Source organism: Dromiciops gliroides, chromosome 5 (assembly GCF_019393635.1).
Source record: "Dromiciops gliroides isolate mDroGli1 chromosome 5, mDroGli1.pri, whole genome shotgun sequence".
Classification (NCBI taxonomy): Eukaryota; Metazoa; Chordata; class Mammalia; order Microbiotheria; family Microbiotheriidae; genus Dromiciops; species Dromiciops gliroides.
In genome coordinates, this window is record NC_057865.1 from 65,392,135 (window position 1) to 65,408,953 (window position 16,819).

Here is a 16,819-nt window from a genome sequence, read left to right on the forward strand (position 1 = left end):
ATATTACTCTCGATGTGGGTGAAATTTGGGGTCAAATTGATTGTGAGTCATCCCAAAAGAATTACAAGACTCAGTGACTCAGTTTCCCAAGTTTTATTGCAATACTGTGAATGACCACAGGGAGAGAACCAGAATAATGGAAAGGTGTCTCTTGAATAGTGAAAGAAAAGACAATTATATTTATAGTATGGATAAATTGATTATCAGTCTCATTATAATAATCCCCACCTTTGGGAGGTACAGGGGAGGGCTTATCCTAATTTGGAGTTCCTGGGGTCCTAAGCCAACCCCTGAGGTGGATACCTTTTTCTGTGGAGGTGTGTTTTGGGGGTTTACGTGTAATAAGATGAATCTGGGGACAAATTTGGCCTTTTCTGCCCGTGTCTCTTTCTGGTTCCCATGCTTAGTTTCAAAACATCTTCATTTATCATTTATTTCTAGTCTAAATTTCTATAGCCTATCATTTTATTTAAGGTCTTCATGGCCTAGCTCCCTTTGTTTCCGTTATAGGTACTGATAACTGTGGGTAAGAGAATTTAGCATCCTGACTTGTAAGTTATCCATTAACTGGGGTCTGAATCCCTCTTAGAGTTCATATATAAATTAGAGCTTGGATCTTAGGTTTTCCTCTTAACCCTTTTTTTTGCCTCCTACATCACTCTCATACTCCATAGTCCACACAAACTAGCCTTCCTGCTTCTACATATAATACCCTACCTTCTGTCCACTAACATGGCTTTACATTGACTATTCCCAGTCTGGAATGGATTATTCCTTCCTCACCTCTGCCACTTAGAATCGCCAGTTGCCTTCAGAGCTAGGTTCAAGTGCGTGAGACCTTTCCTGATTCCCCTAGTTGCTAGTAATTTTGAATCTATTTTGAATCTATTTGCACATACTTATTTAAATGCATGTTTTCTTCCATTATAGAATGTAAGCTTCTTGAGGCCAAGGACTGTCTTTGTATCACTGTGGCTAGCACAGTGTTTAGTACACAGTAGGTATTTGTTGTTTCAGTAATATCTGAATCTCTGTGACATCAGAGATACTGGAGTGGTTTACCATTTCCTTCTCCAGCTCATTTTATAGATGAGGAAACTGAGGCAAACAGGGTTAAGTGACTTGCCCAGGGTCACAGGACTAGTTAAGTGTCAGAGGCTAGATTTGAACTCAGGAAGATGAGTCTTCCTGATTCCAGGCCTGGTGTTTTATCCACTGTACCACCTAGCTGCTCCAATAGGTATTAAGAAATAAGTATTGATGGATGGATTCTTCCTTTCTCCCTCTCCAGTCTAAACTACCCCATGTGCCTCTGCCAAAAGATTGTTCTCAAAACACTGTTGAACATGTTACCCTCAACTCAAAAACTTTCAGTTGCTTATTTTGTTTGCAGAATAAAGTTCAAACTCTTGACATTCAAGGCCTTTCACAATCTGTCTCCTCTCAACCTTTCCAACCTTATCTTCTACCTTTCTCTTCTCTGAATCCTCTGATGCAGCTAAACCACTTCTCATGGATCCTGAAGACACAACATGTATTCCTGCTTATATACTTTGTCTCATTCCTTCTCCCTGGAATTCCCTCCTCCCTTTTTTTTTTACTTCCTCCCTGTAATGTCCATCTCTTGTCTCAACCTCCCCTCCATCAACTCTTCCCCTCCCACTACAATTCTTGGTGATATCACATTCATATGGATTCCTCTAGCACTGTTTGCACCACATATTTGGCTCTAAGCATGTATATATACCTTGTGTTGATAATAAAAAAATGATTATTTCTCTTATATTAATAACCAATTATTGAATTAGGACTTTGGTTTTTCCTCTTTCTATTCCTTCATTCAGAAATCAGCCCCTTGTGGGTTATTCAGCCAGCATCTAAAGGACAATGCTGATAATGAGACTGGATTAACTTTCTCCTCAATCTTGTTCACAGTCCACCCAAGAAGGGAAGCCCATTGTATTTTACTCAGATTTAGGTGGGGAGTAGATCCTTTGTCTAGACTGCCCAGGCCTAGGGGTGGTCTGGGAGTAAAAATGACATAATCAATGTCACATTTCCCCACACCCTCACTAGAATAAGTCTACCTCTCATTATAATATTAATTCTCTCATTGTTAACCAGAATTGATTGTCATTTGTCAAGAACCACTCTTCCAAGGGCCTATAAACATCAAGAAGCAACCATGATCTGTCTTTTGCTCATGAGAGATGGCCACATGACCATTCTTTTTATTAATTTGTTAGCCATAATTAATAAAATGACTAATTTCCCAGAAATTCAAAGTTTTTATATATCACAATCTACATACATACGTGTGTGTGTGTGTGTGTTAGCCCAAAAGTCTTAGGGCAAATTCAAGGTATTAACTCTAATAAAACTTAAAACTGAACTAAAACTTTTGGGCCCCATTGTATATTAAACAATGGGTTTCCAATCAGACTACCTAAAAATTATTTTATAGAGCTAGAAAGAATAATAACAAAATTCATCTGGAAAAACAAAAAATCAAGAATATCCAGGGAAATAATGAAAAAAAATTCACAGGAAGGTGGGTTAGCGGTACCAAACCTGGAGCTCTACTATAAAGTGGCAGTCATCAAAACTATCTGGTACTGGCTAAAAAATAGAGTGGTAGATCAATGGAATAGGCTAGGCTCAGGAAATGCAGTTGTAAATGACACTAGTAATGTAGTGTTTGATAAACCCAAAGACTCCAGCTTCTGGGATAGGAACTCAGTATTTGACAAAAACTGCTGGGAAAACTGGAAGATAGTATGGCAGAAATTAGGCATAGACCAACATCTGACACCTTATACTAAAATAAGGTCAAAATGGATACATGATTTAGACATAAGAGGTGATACCATAGGGAAAGTAGGAGAGAAAGGAATAGTGTACCTATCAGATCTTTGGAAAGGAAAACAGTTTATGACCAAACAAGAGATAGAGTATATTATAAAATGCAAAATGGATGATTTTGATTACATTAAATTAAAAAATTTTTGTACAAACAGAAGCAATGCATCCAAAATTAGAAGGGAGGCAGAAAGCTGGGAAACAATTTTTGAGGCCAGTACTTCTGATAAAGGCCTCATCTCTAAAATATATAGGGAACTAAATCAAATTTATAAGAATCCAAGTCATTCCCCAATTGAGAAATGGTCAAAGGATATGAACAGGCAGTTTTCTGATGAAGAAACCAAAGCTATCTATTCCCATATGAAAAAATGCTCTAAATCTCTAATGATTAGAGAGATGCAAATAAAAACAACTCTGAGGTACCACCTGACACCTATCAGATTGGCTAAAATGACAAAAAAGGAAAATAATAAATGTTGGAGAAGCTGTGGGAAAATTGGAACACTAATTCATTGTTGGTGGAGCTGTGAACTGATCCAACCATTCTGGAGAGCAATTTGGAATTATGCCCAAAGGGCAATAAAGCTGTGCATACCCTTTGACCCAGCAATACCACTTTTGGGTCTTTTTCCCAAAGAGATCATGGAAGGGGGAAAGGGACCCACATGTACAAAAATATTTATAGCTGCTCTTTACGTGGTGGCAAAAAATTGGAAGTTGAGGGGGTGCCCATCAATTGGGGAATGGCTGGACAAGTTGTGGTATATGAATACAATGGAATATTATTGTGCTATAAGAAACAATGAGCAGGAAGAATTCAGAGAAACCTGGAGGGTCTTGCCTGGGCTGATGATGAGTGAGATGAGCAGAACTAGAAGAACATTGTACAAAGTAACATCAACATTGAGTGTTGATCTACTGTGATGGACTATATTCTTCTCACCAATGCAATGGCACAGAAGAGTTCCAGGGAACTCGTGATGGAAGTGGATCTCCAAAAACAGGAAAAAAAAAAAAAAAAGAACCGCAGAGTATAGATGCTAAATGAACCATACTGTTTCTTTTGTTTTTGATGCTGTTTTTTTTTCTATTTTGAGGTTTTCCATCATTGCTCTGATTTTTTTTCTCTTATATCATGACTAATGCAGAAATAGGATTAATGTTATTATGTGTGTGTGTGTGTATATATATATATATAACCTGTATCAGATTACCTGCTGTCTAGGGGAGGGGGGGGGAGGGAGGGGAGGGAGGGAGAAAAATCTGAAATTGTAAAGCTTGTATAAACAAAGGTTGAGAACTATCTTTACATGTAACGGAAAAAAAAATAAAATACTTTATTAATTTTAAAAAATGGGTTTCTAAGACTAGGGACTTTTGCCTTCACTTTTGTATATGGAAAGAGACTCCTAATTGGTGGAGAGAATTCTGTGCAAGACTATTGCTGAGTACTGTACCTTTCTGAGGAGCAGAGTCAGCCAGAATTTTTGTGAGAGACCCAAATGGGTTCTAGAGGTTCTTAAGGAGAGAAAGACTTTAGAAGTTTCAGACATGTAAAGGAAGCTGGCTCAAAATATCCCTGAGTTCCTGCTTATCTCTCTAGAGATTTTTGGGAAATTTTCCCTGGAATGAGATCCAGGCTACTCTCTTGGTTTGTGCTGAGAGATCTTGTTCCCAGCTAGAGATCTCATTCACTGGTATATTTTTTGGTATTTTCTAATCTGTATTAACTTCTCTGCTTGTTATTTGTGATAGTCTTTTGTGTAACTAGGGTCAGACAGGAAGGAGTCGAACTGTCAAATCAAAGCTGAGGGTTCAGGACTGAGGAAGCAGCTTTTGTTTTGAACCCCTAAAATAATCATACCCTTAAACAACAATAAGTAAGGGGAGTAGTTAGATATAATTTTAGTCTAATAAGGAAAGGATAAAGTATCCAGAGACCTTCTCCAGCTACCCTTAAGGAGAAAACGGTGGTCTCCTTTGGAAAGGGGTAGGTCATATTTCAAGGTTATCTATCCCACTCACCTTGAAATAGGGACAGATTTAATTGATCAAATTGATCATGAGGCATTCCAAAGGAGCCGCATTTACACAACCCATGTAGATATGCATATCTTTTTTTTCCTTTTTTTTTTAGTGAGGCAATTGGGGTTAAATGACTTGCCTAGGGTCACACAGCTAGTAAGTGTTAAGTGTCTGAGGCTGGATTTGAACTCAGGTCCTCCTGACTCCAGGGCGGGTGCTCTAGCCACTGCGCCACCTAGCTGCCATAGATATGAATATCTTGCATGGGCACGCCCATATATCTACGTGTATGAGCCTTCCCATCAAATCTGGATGAAATGAAACAATATGTGTAAAGTGCTTTGGAAGCTTTAAAGCCGGATTTGAATGCTGCCTATTATCATTGTTGTTGTAATTGTTATTATTTTCTCTTCTCTTACTACCTGTGTAACCCAGTTTCAGATTCCTCACCTGTAAAATAATAACGGTAGTAACTATCCCATGGGATTACAAAGGAAACCAATGTGTATTAAAATAGTGATTACAAACATTGTTAAAGGCCTTTGCCCAGAATGCATGGATTATTACTAATAAAGGCAGGTCCTCAGGGGATTGATTGGGGCTGGGTTTGAGACCTTTTTGTAGTTTCTCCCCAACACTTTGCATGTAAAAACAACCCGATTTTTGCAGTGCTTGAAGGTTTACAAAGAATAAGGTTTCTGGGTTAGTTTATTGAAAAAATGAAAAAAGGGGGACACTTATAGAACTAACCAAATTTAGTATAACGAGCAATGTGGGGGTGAAACAGATGGGCAATTTGACCTCTGGGTTACATCACCCCAGGTAGGAGTTGAGGACTCTCTCCTCACCCGATGGGGTGGTGGAGGAAAGGGGCGGGGAGAGGTCAGGCTACGTGGGCGGGGCTATAGGCCAGGCAAAGGTCAAAGTAAGCCATTCTGGCTTCTCTTTGGGAATGCGCTTGCGTAAGAGAGAGTCAGCACGACGGCCGGAAGCGAGCCACTAGAGTTTGCGCAGGCGCAGAATTGTATGCGGGCGGGGGAGGGTAAAGGCGACTTTTGCGAGCTTCACCCGTAACCTAAATAGCCTCGGTTGAAAAAAAAAAAAAAAGCGGCGGTCGGCGGCGACTTGCGCATGCGCAGGCCACTCCCCCTCAGCGAAGGGGAGCGGAGCAAGGCGGCCAGCTGGATCCGAAGCTGCGACCGGGGGCCAGGATGGATGAGGACGTATTGACCACCCTGAAGATCCTAATCATTGGGGAGAGCGGGGTGGGCAAATCCAGGTGAGGGGCACGCGGAGAGCACGGCCGGCGGGTTTGCTCCTCTCCCCTTCGCTTGCCCAATTCTGTTTGTGTCCTGCCGGGGAGCGGGGAACGGTAAACGGCAAGGCCGGCGGGCGGGCGGCGGAGCCTAGGCCGGGCCCGGGTCTGGGTCTCGGTCTGGGTTTGGGCTAGGCCTAGGCCTGCGCCTAGTAGCGAGCCCCCCCCCCAGCCCCCAGGGGTTTCCTTCTCGGCTGCCCCACCCCCACTCCGGGACCTGCCGGGACGGGCCCGGCTGCCCGGCCCAGCTGGGCTCCCCTGGAGAGCCTTGCACGGGAGGTGGGGGCGGGGGACCACCATCCCAGGGAAAACAAGCCGAAGGCGTGGTCCGGGGTGTCATCCGATCCTCGATCCATTTCGAGCGGGCCCGAGCCTGGGAGGGAAAGGGTCCTGGCGGTGGCCTCGACCCCCGCCTCGTCCGTCCGCCGGGGCCCCGTTCATGTTGGCGCTGTCACCGCCGCCCCGTTGGCCGAGTCTCCTCGGGCCTTGGGTAGATGCGTAGCTGCAGACCCGAGAGTCTTTCTAAACTCCCCGGGTCAGTTTCTCAGCCAGCTTTGTCCCCGGGTAACTAACGAGGGGGGCGGGGGAGGGGAGGGGGTTGGGGTGAGCAAGATTCCGCCCGAGCCGAGGCCTCCTGCCCAAGTTCAAGTTCCAGCAAGGCTGGAGCCCTTTATCTTATCCGGGTGAAAACGGCTCCTTCAGCAGAGGAAAAACAACCCACAGCTCACAAGTGCTTTCTTTTTATTTTTCCTTTTCTTTCTTTCCTCTTTGGGGCTTCTTTTCCCTCGTGAATAATGCTGACTGTTGGTTGAGTTGAGGATAAGCTGAGGCTTGCTTTTGGAACCACCCTCAGATGTGGGTCTGTAGGGATGTTGCAGGAATGTTGTGATTACAGCCGTCACTCCTGAACAAAGTTATTCAGATGAAGTCATCGTTTGGTCACTTGATCATGAGTAAGGTTACCTGTGGGCAGCCTTGATGTTTAGACAAGATTAAAGTCTCAGGGCCTCTCCAAAAAAAGTTTCTCTTAAAACTCTATACTTGGGGGTGTTTTTGATTTTTCTTGGTGATAAGAATGGTTCTCAGTTAAAAGAAAGGCGATCTTTGCTTTAATTTGTCTATCTGTGATTCCTTGAAACTTGTTCTGTGGTTTCTCCTGAGAGATATGTTTTTAAAATTGTTACAACATTACCCATATATCTTGTTTCCTTGAATATATCCAATTTAGTGAACTGAGAGAAATATCCCACATCCCTAGGGCTAGACTGTTGAAAGTTTATGGACTGCTATATCAGTGTTGGGTTTTTTGTTTAAATTAAGATTGTATATAGTAATAATAATTAGCTTTAGTAAGCTTGTGTTTATTTTATCCTACATTTAGTAAATGTTAAAAGTTCTCATGGGACCCTTCTAACTCTAATCCTTGATTACTGTCTTTCTTTGCAACAGTGTAAAGAAGAAATTATTCACTATGGTCATAGGGTCATAGAGCTGGAAAAGTACCTCAGAGTCCATCTAGTCTAAATGACAAGGAAGCTGAGGCCCAAGGAAGTTGTGATTTGCCTAAGGTCACAAGTCACTTTCAGAATATATTAAATCATTGATAACTTACATTTATGTAGCACCTAAAGGTTTACAAAACACAGGGTTTACACAATGCTGTATGGTAGGTGGTGGTCATCCCAGTTTAAAGATGAGCAAACTCAAGCACATAAAGGATAAAATGACATCCCCAAGGTAATAAGTGGCATAACTGTGATTCCAATTCAGCTCCTCTGACTACAAATGCATTCCCCTTTCCAGGACACCATAATGTCTCCTAATTTACTGTAATGGAAAGTCAGGTATTTTAAAGCAAGTAATACTAGACAAGTTTGACATGAATGGCAGCCTGAACCAAATATACCAATGATGAATTTCTGGATTGAAAGTTGAAGTTACTGTGGAATCAAATGAAGGAGGTGGTTTCTAAGACTCCTTCTAGCTTTAAATCCTGTCAGTTTTATGAGTTGTTATTAGTGTGTTGAGAAATTCCTGAGTGACACTTGGGGTGTCCAAACCAATGTTAATCAGTTGGATCTGTAATTTCTACTTTGTTTGAAGTAGTGTTGAATGGCCATTGAACTAGAGGTCAAGAAACCTGAGTGTTCTAGTCCTGGTTCTAATGAGAGCTTGGGACAATTCACTTTAACTTCTATGGGCCTCAGTTTCCTCATCTGTAAAATGAGGAGGAAGTAGGATTAGATGATTTATAACAACCCTTCCGAATCTTAATTATGATGTTGGGTCGGCCTATTTCCTCTTGTCTTCTGTCATCTTTGTTACTAATATTAAAACTCTCAATAATTAGTATTTGATACAGACAGATGCAGAAAGGGAGAAAAGTGGCTTAACAGCAGTTTATATGGAAACAATTCAGGAGCTTCAGTTGAGTGCAAACTTAATGGGAGTCCATGTCCTACCATGAACTGCCAGAGTGGATTAAATTTTAGGCTGCATTAGTAGAAAAAGTAAAAGAAAGAAAAAAAGCCCAGCTTTTTGTTGGTCATCTCACTCTTGGAGTATTACGTAGATTTCTGGGTAACACTTTTAAAGAGGGGGTTGGGAGGGTGACCAGAATGGTGAAGAGACTAGTGCCATGGAGAATGGTTGAAGAAAATGGAAATATCTAGTTTAAAGAAGAGAAGATTTGGGGGAGGGGAAATCATACTTATTTTCAAATATTTGAAGAGCCCTACAGAGACTAGATTTTCTGTCTGACTGCATAGAAAGAATGGGTTAAAAAGTTTCAGGCAGCCAAATTTCAGCTCAGTATGATGAATTCCATTTAAAAGTATAGTGGGTTCCTGTTTGAGATAGTGATGTGGGGTTAGAAATCCACCTATTGTTGGACAGTTGCTGTATGAGAGGAAAGGTTTCTATTAGTTAACCTCCAAAGCTTCTTTCCAAACCAAGTCTAAAGAATAACAAATATTTGTAGTAAACATGATGTGCTTATTAGAAAATAGATCCCCAATGAGAACCCACCCTCTCCTAACTCGCCATTTGTTAGCTTCTGCCTGCTATACTATGTTCTTGAACAATATTTGCACTTAATGTACTTCCCAAGATCCTTTACTGAAAATCTGTTGGCTACCAGATATATCATCATCTGCCTCACTTCTCTACTTAGTACTACCCCCAGCCCTCAAAAACTCAACAGTCAGAAAAAATTTCCAAAGGGTATTGTTTCCTTTTTCTTTCTTTTTTTTTTGGGGGGGGGCAATGAGGGTTAAGTGACTTTGCCCAGTCCTTTTTCCTTAGGAAATTTGAAGAGGTTAATGAGAAGAGAATTTGATTTATTCAAAAGCAATTTTAAAGCAGTTCATAATTTGGTTTATCCCATTAGATAAATGTTTATTAAATACAATCTTCAAGAGAGTATTAGTTTCTTATAGAGTTTTGCTTTAGACTATAAAGGAATTTTGGATAGTAACTGCCTTTGTAGAAAACAGGCCTTGTGGTATAGTAAAGAGCAGGCTGGATTTGGGAGTTAGAATCAGCCAGGCAATATTAAGCTTTCACTGTGGGCCAAGTCCTGCCCCTGTGCTGGGAATACAAAGAAAAAGCAAAATGTTCTTGTCTTCCAGTAGCTTATGTTCTAATGGGCACCTACATTTATAGAAAGGGTTACATAGCGAGTACATGTAAGGTAACCTTAGGAGTCACTAACAGGGTTTTAGTCTTTGAGGTGCATATATTTCAGTTCTAAGTAGTAAATAAAATCATTTCAAAACATGAGCTGCTTTTAAAAAAATATTATTTTGCTATAGATATATAAAAGTGGAACCATACAATAAATACTTTCATGTATCAGTTCTTTCTCTACGGGTGGAATAATATTTTCCTTCATGAGTCCTTCATAATTGATTTGAATGATCATCTTATTCAGAATAGCTTAGTCATTTATAGTCACTCTGAACAGTATTGCTGTTACCATATACTACTTTCTTTTGGTTCTGCTCCTTTCATTCTGAACTATTTCATGCCAGGCTTTCCATGGTTTTCTAAAACCAGCTTGCTTGTCATCTCTTAGAACACAGTTGAATTCCATCACAATCATATACTACAACTTATTCAGCCATTCCTCAATTGGTGGATGGGTGTCCCCTCACTTTCCATTTCTTTGCCACCACAAAGAAAGCTGCTATAGATATTTTAGAACATATAGATTCTTTTCCTTTTTCCCTGATCACTTTGGGAAAGAGACCTAGGAGTGGTATTGCAGGGTCAAAGGGTATACAGTTTTATAACTCTTTGATATAATTCCAAATTGTTTTCCAAAATGGTTGGATCAGTTCACAATTCCACCAACAGTATATTAGCATTTCATTTTTTCCATATCCCCTCTGACATTCATCATTTCCCCCTACTAACATTTTACCCGAGCTCTGATAGGTGTAAGCTGATACCAATAATGGTTCAGAGTATTTTTTCATATGACTATATATAGCTTTGATTTCATTTTCCAAACATTCCCTATGCATATTCCTTTTTTTTCCCTGTCCATATTCTTTGACCATTTTATCAGTTGGGGAATGACTCATGTTCTTATAAATTTTACTCAGTTCTCTCTCTATTTGAGATATGAGGCTTATTATCTGAGAAACTGGCTATACATTTTCCCCCTCAGTTTTCTTGTTGTTCAGTATTGTCTGTTTGTGACCCCATTTAGGGCTTTCTTGGCAAAGATGCTGGAGTGGTTTGCTGTTCCTTCTCCAACTCATTTTACAGATGAGGAACTTAGGCAGACAGGGTGAAGTATCTTGCCCAGGGCGGCCATACAGCTACTAAGTGTTGGAGGCCAGATTTGAACTTGGGAAGATTTTCTTCTGAACTTCAGGCTAGTGCTCTATCCATTGCACCACTTAATTAGTTGCCAAGCCATCATTACATTTTACAGGGGTTATACAACTGGGAATGCAAGTGAATATGGGTTAATTTGAGAAGGAGAAGATTCAAGGAAACTTTTACAGAAGTAGAATGTTGCTCTGGCTCCCAAAGGAATATACGAATTCTGAAAAGTGAGTGAATGTGGGAGGAAGGAGAAGAGGGAATGAAATGATGACAAACTACTAGTCAGATCTGTCAGAAATGGGAATATGTGAAGGGGGAATGATATCAAATTAGGCCACAAAGGTAGGTTGGAGCCAAATGTTGAAAGACCATAAAAATCAGACCGAGTTGTCTGTGTTTTGTCATAGAGCTAATAGAAAGTTCTGACTCTGGAGTCAGAGTACTTGAGTTCCAATCCTGCCTTGGATGCTTACTACCTGTGTGACCTTGAGTAGGTCCCATAAGCTCCTTGCACCTCGGAGTTTATCTGTGATGGCCTTGGAAGCCCCTTCCATCTTTAAAGCTGTGTTCATAAATGTTGTGGGTCTTGTGGTTTACAGTTACTATTGTTAGCAGGCCAAGGGAGAAAAGATTGGAGGATAATAAATTGAGCTTTAGGAGGAGCCTTACAGACCATCCAGCCTACTGACTCCCTTCATTTTCTAGATGAGAAAATGAGAGTTTGTGAGGGGATAGTAAATGTATGCAAGATAATTTCTGTAGGTAAAACTGACAATCCTTGGCCACTGTTTGGGGAAGGGGAAGAGGAAGTATATTACCAAGGATGACTGCAGATAGCAAAGTAGAATGTAAACTATAGTCCCATGAGCTAGACTTTGACTCCTAGCAAAATCTAGAGTATATTATTCATTATTGCTCTTTTACTTAGACCTCACCAACATTTCCTGATGATTCCTGATGAGTTCCCAGCTACCCCTTATTAGTAATTCCAAATTGCTTTTCAGAATGATTAGACAGATTCAGAGACCTACAAGCAGTGTGTTAGTGTGCTTGCCTTTCCACATACAATACCTCCCATATTAACTATTTTCATCCTTTGGCATCTTTGCCAGTTTTGGTAAAGATGCCAACTTTTCCTCAGACTTGTGCAAAGGAGAAGACAGGTGAAGGTGTAGAAAAATTTTGAGTTGTGGAGTAAAGATTATGAAGGAGGTAAAGATGGATGCTAATAAGATTTCCCCAAAGGGACATATCAACATCATATCTCCACAGTTAAGGTATACTTTTGCTGTAGGTAAGAGATTATTGCATTGAATGTGAGAGTAGCCTTCATTACAGATCTGCTGTCATTTTTCTTTTTATATATTATTGCAAATTTCAGGAACCACTAATAAACTCTTAATCAAACTGTTTGAAAGGAAATGTTTCTAAATGTCATTTTTAACATCTCTTGCAGCCTTCTGTTGAGATTCACAGATGATACCTTTGATCCAGAGCTTGCGGCAACAATCGGTAAGCTATGTTTAAAAAAGATGATAGTATTAGTGAAGTGTAAGACTTCACATTTGTGACCTTCTCAAATCAAGTGTATTGACAGAAGTTCATGTACTTTGTCAAATTTTTTTGCATAGGTAGAAGGTGAAAGTAAATGTTTTGAGTACTGTTTGTCACCTTCCTGATGTCACGGTTCTCTTTGAGAATGAAGGACAACCAACCAACAATCAAGACCAATAATATTGATGTACCATATTATGATGGGAAGAGTACTGGGCCTGAGTTCTAGTCCTGGCTTAGCAAGTCAGTTTCACTGGACCTTTCTTTCCTTAGCTAGAATGTGAGAGTAACCACCAAGGTCCGTCCTTCAAGCTTTCAAATTCTTATGACTTTCAGTTCCATATAAGCTATACTTCAAATGATGTAGTTCTATAAGATGTTTTTGACAAAGTAGCATTTGTAGTTCTCTCTCTCTCAATTGACAGAGTAGAGAAAAATAATGTTGATGATTTCAAACTTCGGGTAATTCAGAAGAAAATTGTTGGACTTTGGGATATATTATAGCATTTTTCTTGGTATTTTTCATTCTTAAGTGGCTTTATTCATTATAATTTGGTAAGGTCAAAATGAAAAAATTTTTTAAAGTGCTTGCTAAGCAAGACCATCCAGGGATGTTTTAGGTGGTAGGAAGGTAAACCAACCCAGAATTAAGAATTTGTTGTCAGTAGTCAAAAGCTAGTTCTGTTTATTAAGAGCAAATCCATTGAACTTTAAGAATGATTGATCTATATTCAAAAAGAATAGTCATTATCTTTAGTTGCCCCAAAGATTTATTTCAGTCTTTAGTAGATTATAGAAAGGCACTGTATTAAAAAAAAAAATAACACATAGATCTTGGCTAGTTGTGAGACCACATATACTTTGGCAAGAAATAAAGCTAAGAAATGTGTAAGTTATTCCCATGATAGGCCCTGGGTCCTGAATTCCTGAAAACAAAAGCTGTTCTTATAACCATTGGTTCTCAGCTTACTGTTAAGGATTGTAAACAATATGCTCCTGCATAGGTATTTAAAAATTTTTTATATCCCAGAATGCCTTAGTTGCTTTCACTTATTTGACATCTGAAAACATTTACAAAATAATGAAGTACTTGCCTAAACATAGACTGACCTTAGTACTGCTTTAGAACTATTAAATTCCTGGTTTCTATGTAGTACTCTCTTTTTTTTCCTTACTGGCACAAAACTATTTTGGGACGATTTTATTTTTAACACTGTAGGCATATGAACAAAAAGGAGAGAGTAACATGCTGTTGTTTTTTTTTGTACCAAGGCTATAGAGTAATAGCTAGAATGTTTCTTCAACTTGTGGGATGTGGCAGAAAGCCCTTCTTAGAGGCAATTAACCAGAGTTATTTTTTTTTTCCCCAGGGTGGGTTATCAAAAAGAGCTAGGTCTCATGGAGATTGGCTTAGCTTTGCTGATACTAGATAGAATTGATTGAAAATCAGGCATAGCAGTTGAGAGCTATACAGTTTGTGCAGATTGCCCATCGTATCTGGCAATGTATAAGATGACAGACTTACTAATTAGGAGAAGCTTCTTTTGAAAAGTTGTGCTTTGTTTTATTAAACTTTTGAATATAGTAATACATAGTTTGAGAGCTGAGACTTTATTTCTGAACACATTACCAGGTACTTTTTGAGATTAAACACCCACCTAACTTTACTCAGTGTTTCAGAGGGCTGACACATTTCAACCAAAAGCAGTGTCGCCAAACGTAATGAGTTATTTAGATTCTCTTCCTGCCTCTACTGCTGTTTGTTTTTTCAGGCAAGCTAATTGACTCATGAATCTGGTAACTAGATTGTAAGTCGCTCAGCTCTCGGGGGCTCAGTTTCCCTTTACGTAAAATGAACAGCTTGGATAAGATGGTCTCTTAAGGTGGTATAATGGATAAGAATACTGGATTTAGAGTCAGGACTATTTGAGTGAATCCTGCCTCAGACACTAAGAACACCAAACTTACCAGGTTGTTATGAGAGTCAAATGATATAATATACATAAAGTGCTTTGATATATTAAAGTGCTGTCTATCATTGTCAAGAACAGAGAACAACTCTTTCTGCTTCCAACCCATGGTGCATGATACAGTGTTTTTCTTGGGTCTCTAATTATGATTTCATTGGTATAGTAGATGCTTGGCATCTTTATGGTCAGGGAGTTGCCTGGCCACTGAATGGTTAAATGACTTATCCATGACCGTGAAGTATGGTCTGTGCCAGAGACAGGACTTGAAACCAGGTTTTTTCAGCTCCAGAGCCATAGCGTATCCACACATCACCTTGCTTCTCATAGAACTTACTGTGGCATAACAAAAACTTAATTCGAAATATCCTCACTGTAAAGTGGTGGTTAATGTTTGCTTATTTACCCTTCGACAAAGAGATTTTGAGTATTATTGGATTTTCATATTCTGTGGTAACCCCTCCAAAAAAATCTTGGACTAAAAACTTCTTTGATAATTAACACAGTTCTGTATGAGAGACAGCATGGCATCTAGGTATCGCTTTGGAATCAGGAAAGCTTGGACTTAAGTCATCCCTCCAACTGCCTCTGACAATCATGTCCCTCCTTAATACTCTAGGCTACTCTAAGATAGTCAGTTACTGGCACTTCCAAGCTATGGTTACTGATCCGCATTCCCTGTTTGGAACTTGTGTTCACAGAGGGTGTTAGCCACACCAATGAAATCACTTGTACAGAACAGGAAAAGTTTGTTGGTTAAAAACAACAAAAAAACCATTCTGGTTTGCATGTCAGTTTCTTTTATTACAATTCCTTATCAGTATCTTAAGTGAGATAATATTCATAAGGCACTATGCTATATAATTGCCAGGTTGGGGTGGTTGTTCCACTTAGTAGTATCTTCATTGCATTGATGGGTGGTGGTCCTTTTTCATCTATGGGAGTGGGTATTGAAACCAGTCTTTGACAACTAGAGAGATAAGCTGCTTCTTTGGGGCAGATGAAATAAACACAATAGATATTGCAGACTTGGGGAGGACATTAGATGCTTCTAGTTACATTTCTATTCATATCTCAAAGCCCTTTCTGGGTTTGGAGTAGCACCAGCATCTGTTTATTTGAATATCAGCAAATTCATCTGGTGATTGTGGTGGACATTCAGAAGAACGTTTGTAGATGAAACTGGCAAGATGCTAAAAAGAAAGAACATTTATTGACCTTTCTGTATAGTCTTAATTTTATTCACTCGACAAGCATTTATTAAGTGCCTACTATGTGTTAGGCACTATACTGGGCAATAAGGATGCAAAACCCAAAATGAAACAGTTCCTGTTTTCAGGGATCTCTCTTTATAGTGGGGGTTGGTAAGGAGGCAGAAAAATACATATATGTAGAAGATTATTTTTTAAAAATATGTACAAAGTAATTTTTGGAAGAGGGCACTAGCAACTGGGGGAATTGGTATAGACTTCCTGTAGGGAGTAGCACTTTAACCGAGCTTTGAGGGAGGCCAGGATTTCTAAGAAGAGGTGATGAGGGGGAAGTGTATTGTAGATATCAGATGGGAGATGGAATGACTTGTATAGGAGTCAGTAAGCAGAATGGTTTGGCTGGAAGGTAGAGTGTCAAAAGGAAGGTGGTTAATGTTCAATAGGCCTGGAAAGGCAGGTGGGAGCCCAGATTTTGAAGGGTTTTAAAAACCAAAGAAAGGAAGCTTAATATGAATCCTAGAGGCAAGAAGGAACCACTGGGGACTTCTTGAGCAATGGGGTAACATGGTCAGAGTGATATTTTAGGAGTTTCAGTTTGGTAGATTGAGTGGAGAAGGAGAAGAGACTGGAGGCCAGGAGACTAATTAGGAAGCTAGCTGTTCAAATAGCTTTGTCCAAGTGAGAGGTGATGAGGGTCTGAAGTAGATAGTATCAGTTCTAGTAGGGAAAAGGGAACAGATCTGAGCTCTATTGTATAAATACAATCAACAATATTTGGCAAGTAATTGTATAGGAAGAGGGAAGACTTGATGGTTCAAGGTTGTGAATCTGGTTTTTGGTACACACAACAGAAATAAGTGAGGAAGAGGGACGTTTTGGGGGGGGAATGAGGAGATAAGGAGTCCTATTTTTGTTCAGTTGTTTTAAGTGGTGTCTGACTCTATGGTGACCCCATTGGGGGTTTTCTTGGCAAAGATACTGGAGTGGTTTGCCATTTCCTTCTCCAGACCATTTGATAGATGAGCATCTGAGGCAAACAGTGAAGTGAC

At 39.8% G+C, this 16,819-nt stretch overlaps 1 protein-coding gene across 2 annotated transcripts in view; it reads left to right on the plus strand.

The window, feature by feature from the left end:
* The first annotated feature begins 5,914 nt into the window (after positions 1-5,914).
* Positions 5,915-16,819, plus strand: part of RAB18 (RAB18, member RAS oncogene family) — a 43,952-nt gene continuing 33,047 nt past the window's right edge. The window contains exons 1-2 of one of the 2 annotated variants that reach the window (XM_043967162.1): positions 5,915-6,166; positions 12,495-12,550. In XM_043967162.1, the coding sequence (XP_043823097.1) occupies positions 6,099-6,166; positions 12,495-12,550 (124 nt within the window). In that variant the 5' untranslated portion in view covers positions 5,915-6,098. The remainder of the gene's footprint in view (positions 6,167-12,494; positions 12,551-16,819) is intronic. The other variant, XM_043967161.1, reaches the window with a different exon arrangement.